The sequence below is a fragment of the Neomonachus schauinslandi genome, chromosome 2 (genome assembly GCF_002201575.2).
Source record: "Neomonachus schauinslandi chromosome 2, ASM220157v2, whole genome shotgun sequence".
In the NCBI taxonomy this organism is placed as follows: Eukaryota; Metazoa; Chordata; class Mammalia; order Carnivora; family Phocidae; genus Neomonachus; species Neomonachus schauinslandi.
In genome coordinates, this window is record NC_058404.1 from 16140298 (window position 1) to 16160258 (window position 19961).

At 36.5% G+C, this 19961-nt stretch overlaps 1 protein-coding gene across 3 annotated transcripts in view; it reads right to left on the reverse strand.

Moving 5' to 3' along the window:
- CFAP97 (cilia and flagella associated protein 97) overlaps positions 1–19961 on the reverse strand; it is a 35040-nt gene that overhangs the window by 1838 nt on the left and 13241 nt on the right. For all 3 annotated transcript variants that reach the window (XM_021694167.2, XM_021694168.2, XM_044911724.1), the window contains 2 exons: positions 9088–9356; positions 132–282 (listed from right to left, as the gene is read on the reverse strand). In XM_021694167.2, the coding sequence (XP_021549842.1) occupies positions 132–282; positions 9088–9356 (420 nt within the window). The remainder of the gene's footprint in view (positions 1–131; positions 283–9087; positions 9357–19961) is intronic.

The window sequence follows — 19961 nt, forward strand, 5'->3', positions numbered from 1 at the left end:
CTCCAGGATCATGACCTGAGCCGAAGGCAGTCGCTTAACTGACTGAGCCACCCAGGCGCCCCGCACGTTATATTTTTTAAAAAGGATGAAATACACAAACATAAATACAAAATAATTCTGAATATGCTTACTTAATGGGCTATACTGGCCAAGAGTTGATCTCACTCGTCTTGAGGATGGTGATGAGCTGAGATAACCCATATTGCGATGATAGTCCATCAGTTGGTCAGAGCGTTTCATACCAACTGTTGGTTTCACAGCTTCAAGCCTTTTCAATAAAGCCTTCATTTAAAGACAATCAGTTTGAAAGTCAATGTTAGGTAAGTATCAATAAACAGTAAGTTATAGTAATAACTTAGCAAAATAACAGCAATAAGTTTTTAAAAAGGCAAATACTTTTAAAAAACTTTTAATTCCAGTATAGTTAACACAGTGTTATATTAGTTTCAGGTGTACAATACAGTGATTCACCAATTTTATACATTATTCATGTGCTCATCATGATAAATGTACTCTTAATCCCCATCCCCTATTTCATCCATCCCCCCAGCCCCCACTCTGGTAACCATCAGTTTGTTCTCTATAGTTAAGGGTCTGCTTTTTTGCTTGTCTCTCTTTTTGTCCTTTGTTTTGTTTCTTAAATTCCACGTATCAGTGAAATCATATGGTATTTGTCTTTCTCTGACTTATTTCGTTTAGCATTATACTCTCTAGATCCATCCATGTTGCAAATGGCAAGGTTTCATTCTTTTTAATGGCTGAATAATATTCCATTGTATATATACCACATCTTTTTTGTCCATTTATCTCTCAGTGGACACTTGGACCACTTCCATAGTCTGGCTATTGTAAATAATGCTGTGATAAACATAGGGGTACAGATATTCCTTCAAATTAGTGTTAAATAGGAAAATACTTGATAGATCCTTATATTACAGATTTTAAATCACTTTTGAGATACTATATGAAAAAAATATACTTTCAGAAAAATCTAAGGGTCCACCTCTCCTGTAAAACCACTATGATTTAAAAACCCTGATCACAGGCACATCTCTCTTTTACGTCAGCTTACAGTCTTAGGAAAGGTGCTATAAGCTGAAATTCCTAAACCACAGAACGGACATAATGGGACTAATATAATGCTAAAAGCCCAGTGTGTTCAACCCTAGAAATCACCATAAACCTATCTAAACTACTATAAATTCGTATATGATTACAGAGCCCTGGCTTTCAAGCTGTTTACTTTCCATTTGGGCCCCAACATAGGACACTGAGGAGAGGCCAAGTGCCCAGGGCTCTCAGGTCCCCCACTCCCACTATCGGCCCCTCCATGCTTTCCATGTCACCTGTTTTATATACTTTATATACTAAAGATTCCGCATCAAATTTAGTTTGGAAGAAAAAGCTTTTACTGGTAAGAAGTTTGAAAATCAACTACTCTTGAATGTAAAACTTTTTTTTTTTTAAGATTTTATTTATTTATTTGACGGAAAAAGACACAGCGAGAGGGGGAACACAGCAGGAGGAGTGGGAGAGGGAGAAGCAGGTTCCCCGCTGAGCAGGGAGCCCGAGGTGGGGCTTGATTCCAGGACCCTGAGATTATGACCTGAGCCGAATGCAGACGCTTAATGACTGAGCCACCCAGGCGCCCTAGAATGTAAAACTTTTAAAAGGATATATAAACCAACTAGCCAAGGCAACATAACATCCAGTAACATGGTATTTTAATATGATTCAGTAACAGAATCTAATGAGTAACATTCCAAATTTATTTTCTTTCCTCACATATGAAGGTGGAAAGTTTCTTTTGCTTGATTTTGACAGGCATTGTTGAGAAAGGAATATTTAAGCAGACCAAACGGATCAAGGAACTGATCTATGGTTGTTTTATTATCTCTTTATTGAGTTAAACTATGTCTGTAGCAAGGTGATCTTCATTTGAAAAGAGAATGTTGTTCAGCACTTGGATTCTCGTTAAAAAAACAGCCTCGTGAGTTCAGTCACAGGACAAGTTTTCTCACGCAATCTGTTTTTTCCTTCTGCCTCAACTGAGGTTTTTTTGTGGCAAAATATACATAAAATTTACCATTTTAACCATTTAAAAACATACAGTTCAGTGGCATTTGGTATACTCATGTCATAATGAACCATGGCCACCAATCATCTCCAAAACTTTTTCTCAACTTTGTGTTTGCTCTTACAGTCTCACCCCTGCCCTTCTATTCGATTCGGTGTTCTGAGTAATTCCAGAGAAGTGTAAGATGGTGGTAGAACAAGTCAAAATATTCCGGAGGACAGCTGTTTAGAGAAAGGAGAAGGAAGGTCTTAACAGAAATGAACTGAGCCTGGAGACAAATGGCAGAGGTACAGAGCACAGGAAGCAGTAAACTGACCAACAGAGAGCTCAGCCTGCCAGCTTTTGTGTGTGTGTGTGTGTGTGTGTGTGTGTGTGTGTGTGTGTGTGTGCATGAAATGGCCTTTCTCAGTTTTTAGTCTTCCAAGGCTAGAACAGACGTTAGCTCCCTCAGGAAGCCAGACCCAACTAGCGTTAGTGGTTTTCTTTGCTGAGCCGACAGTTATGATTTAAACACGGTTGCAGGGGTGCCTGGGTGGCTCAGACAGTTAAGTGCGACCCAGGGTCCTGGGATCGAGCCCCACGCTCAGGGAGCCTACTTCTCCCTCTCCCCTGCTTGTGTGCCCTCAAATAAATATAATCTTAAAAATAAAATAAAATAAACACGGTTCCATCTATAAAGTCCATGGTCTTGCCACATCAGAGCATGTTGTCCTTCTCTCGTTGCACAAAGAGAAGCTGTATAATTTAGGGGCAAAACCTCCTAAGATTATACCTTTTCTACCTACAATGTGTAATTGCTCTGAGCTCTGTAAGACACTGGAAGGAATATTAAGAAAAAAATATAAAATACTGCCCTGTAAAGTAATTTATAGTTTGGGAAGAGAACACTACTGCGAGACATTTACAACTAGCTAAGAAACCTCCTATGCACCACACTGTCAGTGCATTCTACTGGGCAGAGCCACACTGGCTGTGCTGAGTATCCTATTAACTACTCCCTGAGCTGTGAACGGTAGGATGGAGAGGACGGAAAACTTGCTATGTGCAGTTAAACTACTAATTTTGATTTTTTGCTGGTAGAAGCCTCATTATTTTTTAGATAAACTAATTTCCTAAATTTACTTGGCTAGATGTATGTTTTTTTTTTAATTTTAAGAAAACTGTAATGCGCATTCATCAGATGTAAAACATATAAAGTCATTAAGATCAAAATCAGTTTTGAAATAAGTTGACAATAAGGCAAAGAATAAACCCATTCTGTTGGCCTGATATGTCACTTACCAAGTTTATATGCAGAAACTTCGGGAAACTGCTATCCAAACACATGGAACATATCATATATGAGTTTGTATGTCTCATAATAATATAACGAGCTAAGCAAAACCTAAGGGATATCAAATAGAAATAGCTCTTGCTTATAGAGACTATCAAAATACGGAGTATTGGTTACAGTCTAAATCCTAAAATCAAAAGTAGATACATTTTAATCTAGTCAACTGTTTAGAACTTCTGGGTACAACTTAACAATGACAGTTTAAAATATTTTAACATTTGTATTAGTGACCAGAAATATAAGTTCCCTAGTCAGAAGGACCTGGATTCAAATCCTGGCTCTGCCACTGATTACAGACAACATGACTGGATATGGATATTAACAGTGAAATAACTTCCAAGAGTCAGTTGTAAGCAGTGAGATAATGCATATAGAATGTTCACAGCAATACCTGGCATATAGTACAGTTATTAAATATTAATGCTATTATTAACACTGTTTTGTGTATTTTCTAGTTGTTTGACATATAATAGTATTATCTTCCTAGCTAAGTTATAAATTATATGACACGACAATATTTTATATATATTTTTATATTCCTTCCGGTGTCTTACATAGCTCATAGCAGACATTAAACAAATTTATGTTTCATCAATTGAGAAATGGCAAGAATGGTTACTTAACCAATTTGTGGTTTATAAAATCTTAGAACTGCTACTCTAATCAGATTCTAACGAGTCCCAAAATAGTTTGTCCAAAGATTTCTTTTCTATTTAGGAAGTATCATTCTTTTTGGAAAGAAAACTAACCCAGCCTGAATCCTGTCCTCTTTGGAAATAGAAAGTTAAAAACAAATGAATATTATGTTAATGATTTCTGCAGCAGAGGAGAGGCGCTTTATTTTTCTGAAGTGATAAAGCAAAGACCCTAAAGGACATTAAAGGGTAACAAGCCTTCTATAGTCAGGGAAAACCAGAACGGTTCTTATTTTTCTACAACTGAAGTCAAACTTAGTTATCATTAGCTTTTTTCTTCTGTGAAAGGAGACACAGACAATAACCAAAGAAGGAAACCCAGACTGATGTCAGAGCAAAGGTACTGAGATTAATCAACACTCACACTTGAATCCTTACACTAGGGATGAGATTTACTATAAATCTTCATTTTTGTGACAACATATCACTCTCCCCTTAATTCACTTTTTTTTTTTTAAGATTTTATTTGAGATAGAGCGAGCTCCTGCGAGCATGCACATGAGCATGGGAACATAGGGGAGGGGCAGAGGGAGAGGGAGAAGTAGACTCCCCGCTGAGCAGGGAGCCCTACCTGGGGTTCCATCCCAGGACTCCAGGATCATGATCTGAGCCGAAGGCAGACACTTAACCAACTGAGCCACCCAGGCACCCCCTTAATTCATTTTCTATTTAAGAGGTCTAAAATTCCTCTTCTGGACTAGCAAAGAACAGAAGATGGAAGGAGGATTTTATTTTTCATTTAATGTTTTTAAGAGTGGTCTGAATTTTCTGAATTTATATATGTATTACTTTTACTTTAAAAATATTTTGGGGGCTCCATTTGAACTCTAGGCTCTAATCCTTACACATTCCTTCAGGAACCTTACTTCTTTCCCTGATCTTGCTTCAATTACTCCTCACCCCCTTCTTTCACAGCTCAGGAAATTGATATACATTTGAGATAATGAAATAATCTCATTTCTTTTGGACAGTAAAGAAATATAAAGTAAGTACCCTCACTCACATGACCCCCTTGCCTTCTGCTAAGATTATTCTGGGTGTTCTTTCATGAAAATAGGATTCATATTATATTTAAATGAAGATAAGGAGGTATGCTTTAACAAGAATATGTCAAAATTCATGAATTAAAAAATGAGTCCCCTTTTTGGAAATTAACAAGTTCTTATAGAGTCTTTATGTAGCAAGCACGCCCTCTATTGGATAAGATTACTTTTTCTTTTTTATTCCTTTTATTTATTTCCCTTGTGAATGAGAAGGAAAGGCAATTATTTGCCTCTATAAACATATAATGAAGACTGTGAACTTCACCAGAAAGATTAATAGTATGCTTTGAACTCTAAAGCACAGCATACTCAGTTTTATACAATATCTTTGCCTTTTTTTTTTTTTTAAATTTATTTGAGAGAGAGAGAGAGAGAGAGCACATGAGAGGGGGGAGGGTCAGAGGGAAAAGCAGACTCCCCACCGAGCAGGGAACCCGATGTGGGACTTGGTCCCGGTACTCCAGGATCATGACCTGAGCCGAAGGCAGTCGCTTAACCAACTGAGCCACCCAGGCGCCCCTGCCCTCCTTTTCTACCTACTCAACACAGAATGATTTGTTTTGAATGGTCAGTCTAAATAGCCTCTGGATGGCTAACAAGCTCAAGAGAACTGGAACAGAACTGCTTTAGCCACTGTGTCTGTCAGCCATCTGCATTGGTCTCTATCACTAGAGATGGAGTAAATGAAGGAACACAAATCATAAAAATGTAAAGGAATGGACCCTGCTTGTGCAGCACATTTGACACATAACTACAAAAGTGCTTGTGTGTGTAGATATGTGTATGCATGCATGTGTGTTTGATTATGAACAGGCTAGCAAACAATAAAAAGTTTATCAGCTCATACAGAGGAACTGTTAGAGCTAATGTGGACCTAAATAAGGATTTGGTAGGTAGCTGATTATAAAATAAATAAAATCAAGAGTTTATAAAAGCAAGCGGTTAGAAAATGTAATAAAAAAATCTCATGCACAATAGCACAGAAATATATAGTTTTGAAGAAAACCACACAACTTTGCTAAGGTAGAATATTAAGAAGGGTTGAATTAAAAAAAAGAAGGCGGCTTGAATAAATGCAAAGACATACTATGGGAGGGTAGTATTTTAAGAGTGCCAAACACTCCAGTTAAAATATAAATTTAACACAATTCCAATGGAAATTTCTAACAGATTTTTAAAAAAGAAAAATTAATCAGTCATTATGAAGAATTGTAGGAACAGCCAAGAAAAGTTTTATTTTGTTTAGAGACTGAAGAGTTAAACATAAATGTGAAGATGAGTTCTCCTCGTAATAACAAATAATATTTTATAATAAAATCTTTATTTTGCTGTTCAGCTTTAAGTTACTTTTTTTCACTTCCGCATGAATTAGTTTTTCATTTAGAGCTGCAATGTCCGAGGTCACTAGCCACATGTGGCTACACAGCATTGAAATATGGCCAGTCCAAATTGAGATGAGCTCTAAATGTAAAATCTACAACAGAGTTCAAAGATTTGGTACCCAAAAAAGTAAAGTATCTCATCATTAATTTTTTTCACTGGTTCCACATTATAACATTTTGAATTTATTCAGTACATAAAATAGTTTACCAGAATTTCACCTGTTTTTTTGACCTTCTTAATGTGACTACTCGAAAATTTTAAATTACACATGTGGCTCACATTATATTTCTACTGTTCTCAAATACATCAAATAAGATCTATCAAATGGGACAAAAATATTGCTCACATATACAAACTACTAAGTATGCAAAGTAAAAAGAACAAAACAGTGGTAATTCTCCAGTTTATGAAAACAGCTGAAATGTACAACTGATTTAAGGGATGATGGAATCCATAAACAGAAGCTAACAGGTTTCATCCTAGTCATACACAGAGTAGCCATTATATATTAATGGTTTCAACTGTTCAAAAGTAAACCCAGGTTCCTCAAAAAGATAAAACACAGAATTACCATATGATCCGGCTACTCCACTCTTAGATATACACCCAAAGGAACTGAAAGGAGGCACTTGAACAGATACTTATATGTCAGTGTTCACTCCAAAATTATTCACAAATAGCCAAAAGGTGGAAATCACCCAAGTGTCCATCAACAGATGAATGGATATTCAAAATGTGGTGCATACATATAACGGAGTATTATTCAGCCAGAAAAAGGAAAGCAGCTCTGATATAGGCTACAACATGAATGAACCTTGAAAACACTATGCTATGTGAAATAAGCCTGACATAAAACAATGGAATATTGTATTATTCCATTTATACGAAATCTAGAATAGGCAACTTCATAGACACAGAAAGCAGATTAGCAGAAAGCAGATTACTTGAGGGGAAGGGGGAAGAGAGAGTTATGAAGAGATACAGGGTTTCTATATGGGTGATGAAAAAAGTTTGGGAAATACTGATGGTGCCACTGAAATGACCACTTAAATCAGTTAAAATAGCAAATTTTACATTATATATGTTTTACTATAACTTAACAAAATTAATAACCCATTGAATTCTATGCCTTAAATGGTTATGGTATGTGTATTATCTCAAAAAGCTGTTAAAAAAAAAGTAACCCCCAAACTGGTAACCCGCATACACTCCTGCTACCTGTCTGACCTCAAGCAAGTGCCTACAACCCGTGCTGCCTCCTTTTCTCTTCCATCACAACACTATGTCATTAGGCTGCTATGAGGATTAAATGACCTAAAATTTGTAAACTAGTATGCACTATGTAATTGCTTGTTAAATAAAACAGGCTCCAGAGTCATGTGGGAGAGTAAAAACAGACAAAAAAGGTAAACCCAAATGTTCATGACATCATTTCAAATTTTCAAAACTCATGAATGAATCTTGGAAAACTGCTACAGTCATGTGCAGAAAGCTATCCTGTAGCTCATTACCCACCAACCTCGTTTCAACTTACTTTGCTGTTCCCTACTCGTTGCCACATGCAGGGTAAGCCAGACTTCACTGTTTTCTGTAAATACATCTCCCAGCTCCCCAACTCTTGAAATTAGTGATGGCAATAAAAATTTTTTACAAGAGTTGGTACAAGTTTGGGTAAGCATATGGTTAAATAGGAGTTTTTTACTTTTTACTTTGCATACTGGTGATGAAATATAATGAGGATGAATTCTGAAAACTGTTTCAGTCATTTTAAAAATAGCTTTATCAATTATTTTAGCTCCGAATGTACGTGCTCATTAGGGTCTAATTTTAGTTTAAGACAATACCTGTGTTTAAAATCTTGGCTCAGCCCTTTACTCAGGAGCTCTGTGTCCCTGGGCTAGTTATCTTGTCCCCTTTGGTCTCAGTTATTCTATCAGTAAAATGGGGATGAGAACAATACTCACCAGAAAGAATTATTGCAGGATTCAATAAGCTAGTATTTGGAGACACTTAGAACAATGAGTTTAGTTTAGAGCTCAGTAAACATCAGCAATTATGATGAATGCAATTTTATGAAGAAAATGATACGCTACGAAGAGTAGTCTTTAATGTGAAAATTTTCAACAGTCCCCATATATATTCCTTAGAACACCGAAGTGTTAACTTTGTGATTTTTAATAATCAGTGTCTTTCATACATTCAAGTAGCAGCCCAATCCAGTGAAACAGATTTGGCTAGTGACTGAATACTTCACAGAAGATACGTGTATCTGACCCATGGAATACCATTTCCCATACTACTGTCTGACTTAACATACCTAGCCAAACAAGAGAGCTTTCAGTATTTTCATCTAATGTTCCCTTATAAGATAGTCTGATGAAAAAAAAAAAAAAGGCACATTGTACCTTCCAGCTCATTATGTATTTCATACCATACATATCTATACTTACTTTTACATAATTAAGTTCGAAAATGTGGCTGTATCTGGTTTCCTATAAGCTGGCCTTACAAATCATTACAATTCATTTTCTTTGATGACTAAAAAATTTTACTTACCAAATTTTCTCTTTCAATCCTTTGTTGTTCCCTCTGTCTGTTGAGGGCACTATGATATAACTTAGGGGGATGAACAATCGATCTTCTAGGAATCGTACTTTTGTTTCCTGATTTTTCAGCCTGTCTTGACAGTTCTTTCAAAAGCCTCTGATTTTCCCTATCAATCTGTCTCACTTCCTCTCTTGTGAAAGAGTAGTTTTTCCTTGGTGCTACCGAAGGCTGATCAAAGTGATGTTTTTGTGGTCCTTTTTTATCTAACTGCAGAAATGCTAAAGAAGTGAACAAGAAAAGGAAAAATGACTAAACAAGGAGCACGGCAACATGGTGGTGCATAGTGATGCTTAACTCTTAAAAATGGAAACTATATTAATTCATGAAAAGGCATGTATGAAATAGTGTTAATGACATCCAGACTACAATTATGTAGAAAGAAATTCAGAGGCAGCTTAGAATTTTACTTTCTATTGGATTCTTTGGGAATAAAAGCTATACACTGAACTGTGAAAATATTTTAATAAGAAATGTAAATGGTATGAGTTCTAAGACAGGTATATTTTATGGAAAATGCCCTTGTCATGTCCATTTTATGTTTCCGTAAGGCAGCTTCATAGTTGGGAAGGTTAGAAACCTCTGGTTGAGTGCATCAACACACAAGACTTCAACTTAGACAGTTTTTGTTAATTGGAGGGCATACTTAAAATATAAAATGTTCTCAGCAATGACTGATGGAAACAACGGTTAAAAACTGGCAAAAACAAATCCAGAATATTCTAAACCTTTCAACTTAATCTGAAAATACTTTATGGTCTTAATATTAACATTAAACAAATATTTCTACAGTAAAAGTCAAACATTTTATTCCTAAGTAAACATAAGCCAAAATGAATACATCATATAAAAATTTAAAAAAATATTTTGCATACTACTTTTATCAAATGAAATTTTATTAACATGCTTAATTTTTAAATTTCCATAACAATTTTCAGTAAGTCACAATTACTAAATGTTTGTTAAAAGTTTTTAAAAATATTAAGCTTGCTGAATGCTTCAGCTTAACTCTGTACTAAAAATGAGTATATTATATCAGATTAACTGGAACATTTGTTTACAATATTTTTTTAAAGTAACTATTATTTGTTTTTACTTGAGTACCTTTAATTCTTTTACTTGCTCAGCATTTTACACTGTTAAAAGCAGAGGGCTGTAAGGGGAAGAGACATTTTTAACCCCAATTTTAAAATGTGACTTGTGCAGAAAAGTCAGATCATTTGAACAGGTCAAAAGAACTGGAAGTCTACCTCCCTATGTTTAAACCAAAGACTATCAAAGATTACAGAAACTTAAAAAAAAAAAAGATAAAAACAGTGGCTTTCTGATAGGAAAAATGAGAGAATTAATGGTTGATAATTTCTTGAAAATCATACCAAGTTAATGGCAAAACCTGAAGAACACATTTAGAAAGATACAGGTATGCTGTACATAATTCAATTATCTTGCTTCCGAGAAATGCACATTTTGTAGACTTTAATAAGGTTTCTAGATTAATGTAGCCGCATATGAAAGCCTTTAAAATTGAATTTTAAAGAGAATTAAAAGTTATTTTCCTAATGGCATTTAAAAAAAGTGTTTAGGGGCACCTGGGTGGCTCAGTGGGTTAAGAGTCTGCCTTCAGCTCAGGTCATGATCTCAGGGTCCTGGGATTGAGCCCCATGTTGGGCTCCCTGCTCTGCAGGGAGCCTGCTTCTCCCTCTCCTCCCCGCTCGTTCTCTCTTTTGCTATCTCTGTCACTGTCTCTCTCTCTCTCTCTCAAATAAATAAAATCTAAAAAATAAATAAAAAACAGAGTTTTTAGAAGTAAAATAAGGCAATAGCAAAAATATAAATAAAGGAAGTTCAATCTAATTCATTAAAAAAAATAGCACTCTAACTTTCCATGATGGAAAAAGTATATACGGAATACTACTTATATTTAGTAGTATATACTGATATCAGATATCACTATTACATTTTTCTAAAGTGGTTATATGCTTTAGTATGAGGCAACCTCAAATACTTGGTCCATTATTTTTTCAATTGAGATCTAAAAAAATTTTTTAACGTGAATAAACTTTCAAGAATACAAACATATTTATATAAACACGTACATATATATTTAAACTCACATATTTAAGAAACATTGTTTTTTCCTAATTTTCTTTAATGAAACAATTTTGTCCAACTCTTTATAGTATTTCAATATCATGCCCATCATCACTAGATCCACTTACTGAGTCAGTCATCTAACACAAATCACTCACTAGAAGCATCAGCTTTACTTTCACCTAGGCTGACACACAGCATTTAAAAAATTTACGTTATGCTATCATTGGAAATTTTTTTCCAAACTATATTAAGTCCTTATTCATATATTAGTTCTTAAAAAAAAAAAAATCCATCCTGTAGGCATATTCATGATCCCTATAAAAAACAACAAACCAATGGTATAAATTATTTTTTAAAGGTTTAAAGAAAAAAATCCAACACTTGTAGTTAAGAGGTCACAATTCAAGGAATAATCAAATTTACTAAATTTCTTTGTCTTCTTTATGAACAACTTGTCAGATGAGAAATTCTGGGACATTCTTCCTGTCCCCTTCCTTTGAATCTGGGCAGGCTTGTGACTGTGCGGACCAAAATGATACAGCCCAAAGTGTGACTTTCAAGGGTAGGCAAAGGAGGAGATGCAGTCCCCCACCACCCTCCCACCTTGTTTGCTGGAATACTTGTGCTTGGGGTCCTGAGTCACCCTCTTTGTCTGACTAGCCTGAGGCTGCCATGTTGTGAGGAAATCAAACCACATAAAGGGCCATGTGTAGGCATTATGATCCTAGTTTTCTGAGTCATCCTAGGTTGCTGCCTTACACATCTAAGTTTTGTGTTTTGTTATCAGAGCAATAGTAACTAATACAAAATCTGGTACCAGGCATTAGGGTACTACTGTAACAAAAACCTAAAATACATGGTACTAGCTTTGAGACTGGTGGCAGTAGGGAGCTGGAAGGGTCTGGAGGAGATGGTCAATGTAGAGGATGAAGTGGCAGAATTTTAGCAAAACTGTTGGCTGTGGTAACAAGGAAAATGGGGAAAATACCTGCCACTGGTGGATTTGGCTAAGTAGATTCCCATGAAGGATGCTGGAAGGATCAATGGTTTATTTTATCCAAAATAATGAAAGAGAGAGAGAAGCTAAAAAAAAAGGGAACTGATCAATTTTTAGTCAAAATATAGAGAGAATACAAAAGAACTAGGACTTAGGTGGCTCAAAAATTTATCTACTACTCCTTCCTAATCTCTCCTGGCAGAAGACTGTCCAAATACTCAAAGAGCTATGACTGAGGAACCATGAGTGAGGAGGTTTAGCTGCACTTGGACCAGATTTAGACTCTGGAAGGGCGAGGTGGGGCATGGTGGGGGAGTGGGATCTTTGGAAAGGGGGAATGTGTTTGTGCATCTGAAGGAAATGTAAATCAATGTGTGGCCACAGGCTGAAGAGGTTTTGAAACCTGTCCATAAACTTGACAGTCCTCCCATTAGGATGGAGGGTGTGTGTGTCCCTCCCTCTTAAATCTGGTAAGTAGTTTATAACTGTTTAATAGAATATGGGAGAAATGATGCTATGTGACTGGCATGGTCACATTCTGAGGCTAGGTCATAAAAGGTGATGAGGTTTTTGCCTTGTTTCCTTGAATACTGTACTTGGAGCCCTGAGTCACTATGTTAAGAAATCCAGCTGTATTGAGGCTGCCATATGTGAAGCCAGGACACATGGAGAACCGCATGTGGGCCCTCTGCTCAGCAGTTCTGGTCTTTTAAGTCTCGCAATCCCAGACACCTGACATGTCAATAAACCAGCACTTAGAGGACTCCAGTCCCTACTGTCAAGTCACCCCCGCTTCTGAGTCTCTCCACACCCCAAGTGTTGGGGTGATTTGTTTTGTAGTAATAGTAACTGGCATTTTATCACTTAAAAAAAAATACTGTGTAACAGACAAAATACCTGTGGACCATGCTCAGCCCATACACAGGCAGCTAATTTTGGTGTGTATGATATAATTATCAGTCTTCCACAGTGATTATGGCTTTGCCCATTTCATGATCTAGTTCTGTTTTGCTTTTGATCACACATTTCAAATCAATGGCTGGTCAATAATTTTGGTAGATTTGGTCAGCTTATTAATGTAAAACACTTCTTTGTCCCTTTCGTGCTTTTCCCATCTTGAATTCCATTTTGTAAACTATTAGGATTGATACTTCCATTTTTTCCTCTTTATTTTCATTCCCCTAGTATAGGAGTATAATAGTATAATTTAAAATGTCTTTATAGTTTGGATTTAAATTCTTAAAGATGCTCTGATGGTATCTTCTGGTAAGTTAAAACCATCTACTTACACTGTTTGATCTCTTTCTACAATCTTCCTTTTTTAAAATGCTTTTTTGTGGGAGCCCTTGGTGGCTCAGTTGTTAAGCGTCTGCCTTCGGCTCAGGTCATGATCCCAGGATCCTGGGATAGAGCCGCATCGGGCTCCCTGCTCCGCGGGAAGCCTGCTTCTCCCTCTCCCACTCCCCCTGTTCCCTCTCTCGCTGTTGTCTCTGTCAAATAAATAAATAAAATCTTAGAAAAAATAAAAATAAAATGCTTTTTTATTTTTTCCCACTTTTACCCCTTTAGGAAGACCTTGCTAATTTTTTTTTCTCTAATACACTGCAAATGATATATTCTAATTCTGTCCTCCTAGATGTTCTTAAATTTCTCGATATCAGGACCCTCCAAAGAATGTTTATGTGAGTCACATTTATCAATATTTACCATGTTAGAAATAAAAAAAAAAAAACTAAAGATATTAATTCATCTGAAAATAATAAACCAATATTAGGTTAACATCATTCTTTTATAAAAAAACAAAAAGAAGTTAGTGAGGAGAGTGGCAGAGTTTAACAATTTTGCAAATATTTTAATGCCTGGCTGAATAGAAGACAGATGGATGCTCATATCTGCTTCTGCATTCACTACAGCATGCTGTCATTGTAGTATAGCCCCTGGAAAATCCACTATGCACGTGTGACAGGTGAACGTAAAAGGCAAATCATGCCTTAGTTTTATCAGTGAAAATAGTGTTGTCGTTGCAGCTCTTCTCTAAAAATCACTGAGCTCTGTTTCAAGTTTACGTTCTTCATCTGTGAGTCTGGTGCCTCCCTGTTGATTTTAGCTTTTCTCAAAAGCTGATTAACACTTGGTAGTGAGTTGAGGAGATCTGACACTTCCTACTCCCCTATCTGAATCCTGTCTGCTGCAGCCTGCCAGTAAAGGGCTAAGACGTGCCACAAGGGAGGATGGGGTAGGAGTCAATCCCAGGACAGGCAGCTTCTTCCTTACGGAGTAAAACAAGGTCCATACCTTCCCCCTTGAGTAAGGCACTTTGCTACATTCCCTCCTGTTTTGGTGTCAGTTTAGCAGTAAGTTTAACCACTTTCTTTACTCATCAATGTTTCCTCAATCCCATTTCTTTCTCTTATATTAGTTTTTCTTCTCAGAGTACATCTCTAATGATGTATCTAAGTATTTCATACAGAATCTAGGTAGTCAAATTTGAGGTGGTGCATTTCTAAAATTTACTGTCTATTTTGCCCTCAAGTTTCTTCCTAAACTGACCTAATTTTACCTATACAAAGAATGAAACATATCTTCAAATCTAGTCATGTCAATTTATTCACTATTCTCCAAATATCAGACTCATGCCATAACCCAATATATGAACTTCTGTTTACTCCACTACTCCATTTTTATAACATCCGCTCTGCCTGCCTATTCAATGCTTTATAGCTCAAGGCCAAAGAACCAATTACAACCACACCTTTTCAACATTTATATAGCAAAAGCAGGCTTGGGGTGGGAGTAGGAAGTCCCCCAAATCAGCCATGTTATTGAGCTCTTTAAAAGAGGCTGAAATATTTAGAAATTCTACTAAATTTTCAAGATCTACTTTAAAGTCAGATATCAGATAAATAAAGTCAAATATCTAATAATGCTGGCCTACACCAATCTTCCCTTCTAACAGTTCTCACAGAACCCCATAGCCCAGAATTTAGAACAAACCTTAGCAACCTGTATCAACTGCCTCATTCTACAAATGAAGAAATTGGGGCACAGAATAGTTATTGCTTGTCTATGGTCACATGGATAACACTCAGAAGCCAAAAGTCTTCTGATTCCACTTCTAGAATTTTCTTCACCTCACTATGTAAGTAACCAAGTTCAATACTGTTTCCTATTCTCTGGCCTATAATAGGGATACTTGATTTTACATTCTTTGATTAACCTTTGTTTCACAGGCTTAATATTTTATAGTTCAAATTCACAAACTTGTTAAGACGTTATTTATTTTTTTTAAGATTTTATTTATTTATTTGACAGAGAGAGACACAGCGCGAGAGGGAACACAAGCAGGGGGAGTGGGAGAGGGAGAAGGCCTCCCGCGGAGCAGGGAGCCCGATGCGGGGCTTGATCCCAGGACCCTGGGACCATGACCTGAGCCCAAGGCAGATGCTTAAGGACTGAGCCACCCAGATGCCTCAGTTAAGATGTTATTTTAAACTGTTGGCTGTACAGGCATCCCCCACTATCTGGGCCCAATACTTCAATAACTAAATTTTTTCTTCAAAACAATAAAACTATTTCAATGTATCTTTTCAGTTAAACTAGTGACAATGTTTAAAACTGAGAGGGTGCTGTGTTCCGACTTCAGCTGTTCTCTGATAGGATCACATCTTCTGCTCATAATCTGTGAGATGGGCTATGCATTATCACTCTTGTCTTCTTCACGTTAAGTGGAAAAGGTTGTGAGGACATTAGCTGAGCCAGAGGCCTAGAACAGCCCATAGAAAAGAAGTTGAAAGTGATAAAGCGTCTTGAAAAATGAGTGCAGAAAAGGAATAGCTTGGCCATGCATTCATCTCCCTCTCACCAGGTCCAACAATTTAGTTTTATGAGGAAAACAAAGAAAACTTATGAAAATATTCTTGGATCTGAAAAACAGTGGGTCAATCGAGCATGAATAACAATTTTGAAAAACTAAAGTAATACAAAGAAATGCTTTATGCTATAGACTGATAGCTATAATTAGTGTTTAAAATCTTTTACTGTTATAAAGAAACCTTTGTGGATTATTAAGGACTCCAGTAACAGATGTACCAAGTGGCAAAATGCCACCTTTGTTCCTGTGCCTTTAAAAGCTCTGAGCAGTACTTAAATCAGGTCACTCAGATCAGGGCTCCCTACCATGCAGCAGTATGAATAAATTTTCCTTCTACATTTAGCTCAGTTTCTGTGTTGAACAATGTTTCAGTGCTTCATTTACACTTGGAGAAACTGTTCAGGGATTTTGGGTGGGAAAAATACTTAGGCTTTCCATATCCAACAAAGTTTCAAAAATGAATTAGGAATAGTGAGGGATACTTGATGCTTAAACCAGAGTCACCCAGTGCCCCTGTATGCAATGCATATTAAAGTTTGAGAAACTCTGGCCTAGTGGATAAAGTTGGTTGCCAATTAACATACACTTCTACTTTCCTCCTTCTTAATTCTTAACAAATCTCCCCACCCCCACTCCCTTTTAAAATTTATTTATTTATTTATTTATTCATGAAAGTCAGAGAGAGAGAGAGAGGCAGAGGCAGAGGGAGAGAAGCAGGCTCCCCGCCTAGCAGGGATCCCGATGCGGGACTCGATCCCAGGACCCTGGGATCATGACCTGAGCCGAAGGCAGACGCTTAACCGTCTGAGCCACCCAGGCGCCCCCCCCACTCCCTTTTAAAGACCCCTACCTATATCCCTTTCCCTGAAGCCCTGTCCCTAAGGGGAAGCTGACCACCCTTCTCCTGATTCCCACTCCTAACTTCAGGGTGAGTCTGGCCCATAATAATCCTATTCCTCTTGCCAATGACTGTCTTACAAATAGGAGTATAACCCAATTCTGGGCAATGAGACATAAGCGAGTCAGTTGAAAGTGCTTCTTTAAAGCTTCCTCCATTCTGAGAGAGCCAGAGGAAGAGATAGTTCCCTTTCTCTGGACATTCTCATGTCTGGATATAAATTACTAAAAATTGCTGCAGACATCTCCCACTAGCCTAAGAATGAAGCAAACACTACAGCTGGGGAACAAGTGGTAGAACCTGGGTCTCTGAGGACATTTTTGAGCCAATGAATTGGTCAACTCTCAAGCCTAGTCTATCTATGGAATTCTTGTTAGGTGAGAAACATTGTTTCATTAGGAATTTCTGTTTCCTGCATCCAAAATGATCCTGATACAAAGAGATGATCATTGATAGTCCTGAACAAAAAGCTCAGATATCACAAATTATTTTCCATTAGATGGCTTTTTAAAATCTGACAATTCCAAAAGAGTGAAGTGTTTTCTTCCTAAAAGAAGCTTTTTATTGGATGTGTCCCCTCTCTCTCACCCTCTCATTCCTAGGATAGAGTGGTCCTTATAATCTGTGGAATCAAGGGGTGCCTGAGTAGCTCAGTTGGTTAAGCGGCTGCCTGCAGCTGAGGTCATGATCCCAGGGTTCTGGGATTGAGCCCCACGTCAAGCTTCCCTGCTCAGTGGGGAGCCTGCTTCTCCCTCTCCCTCTGACCCTCCCCCCCTTGTGCTTTCTCTCTCTCAAATAAATAAATAAATAAAATCTTTAAAAAAGAATAATAGTTTGTGGAATCAAAAAGTATTATAAAAATAAGAATTGGAACAGTGGGCCCTTAAAATGCAAATTATAATTTAGTCAAATAGTATTAAAAAAACACAATAAAACCTGTAAGTCATATTATACATTTTTCACTAATTTTCTGTAACATTATTTTTTTTCAATACCCATTTGTACTTTTTTCAACCTAATTGTAAAGAAAAAAATTTTTTTTAGATTTTAATTTATTTGAGAGAGAGGGAGAGCACACATGTGGGGGTGGGGGGTAGAAATAGAGAAAAGGACAAGCAGACTCCACACTGAAGGCTCAATCTCACAACCTTGAGATGGTGACCTGAGCCGAAATCAAGAGTCTGATGCTTAATCAACTGAGCCACACAGGCGCCCCTAAAGACAGTTTTGAGATACTTTATATGCCAAATGTTAGGCTGCTACTTTTAAACACATATAAATCACATTAGAAATTAAGAACAACGCAGCACTAGAAATAACACAGAAGAAAAAAAGCAAATATATTAGATGCACATTATTAATACAAAGCATTAGTGACCAGTCTACATTATCTCATCAGATAAATTTTTATGGTTTAATTTCAAACACCTTCCAATTTTTGTATTACAAATACTATTTTTAAAAACAATTCTGTTGGGGTGCCTGGCTGGCTCAGTTGGTAGATGATGTGACTTGATCTCAGAGTTGTGAGTTCAAGTTCCACACTGGGTGTAGAGATTACTTAAAAAATAAAATCTTTAATTAATAAATAAATAAATAAATAAGTAAAACAATTCTGTCAACTCTGAGGAGAACAATTGACAGTATTTTTTGGTGATGATACAATCTGAGTGTTTTAGTAAAAATTAGAATTTTTGGTAAACTTGAGTTTGAAAGCTTCTCAAAAGCCTTCTGATGAGATAGGTAGTGATATTAACAACTATAATTTCTATATAGTGTATTCTGAAATATGTCATTTGTAAACTCAATGAACCAATAATTTCCAAATAACCTACACATCCTGTTACAAAACCATGAAAGGGGAAAAGACACATTCAAAATTAAGATCAATGTTATAAAATAATACACTACGAATTAATTAGTCTCAAATTTCACATTGTAACTAACATTTAAGAAACCAATACCTGTGGAATCTTGGTATCAAAGAATATCTAAAATTAACTGAAAAGGGCATTAAAATACTCCTCCATTTTCTAAAGATCTGTGTGAGGCCAGTTTTTCTTCACATACTTCAACCAAAATATCAACAGCTGTATACAGAAGACGCTATGAGACTCCAGCTATCTTCTATTGCCAGGCATTAGAGATTTGCTAATCTCATTTTTTTTTTAAGATAGTTATGTTTTATAAAACCTACTTATTACCATTATTGGTTTATTACCATTATTCTCAGATGAATTAGTATTGCTTAGATTTCTAATATAATTTCTAATATGATAAATATTTATAAATATAACCCACATAAACAAAAGGCTCTCTGGGGTCCTCAATAATTTTTAAGAGTGTAAATGTTTCTGGTCCAAGGGCCAAAAAGTTTGAAAATCATTGTGCTAGAGCACTGGGGTTGGTCCTGGAAATCTGGAAGAGTTGAAGATAGACGAAGTCCTCAACGTGATCACTCATCAACCTCATGAATCATACAATTGATCTTACAGATTAGAAAGTAGCTCTAAAATTTTTTTTAAAAAGTGAGAATTTTTACAGTGGATGGCTTGACAAAGAATTAGAGATTTTCCCTAAAAAAGAATATTAATCAAATATATTAGCAATTATAATTTTGATGGTGGCACAGATGTATTCTATGTCTTTCAGATGCCAATCTAAGAAGAGGTAATTGTTAAAAAATCAAATGTCAGTGAAACATACAAAATACACTTCCTAACCATCGTAGCTGTGCAACAACAGAAGTTTCCTTGGTTCCTTCAATGACAAATACTGCCTATTTTGTGCCAACAGCTGCTAGATTTGGAGATTCTAGCAATGACTAAGACCCTGCCCTTATGTGGCTTACCCTCCAGTGAGAGAAATAAGCAAGCAAACTACACTAATTCCAGGGTCTGATAAGTATCCTGATGGAAGGAAACCAGGCTTTTGCGACAGCCAAGGGGAGGGATGTGAAGCTACGA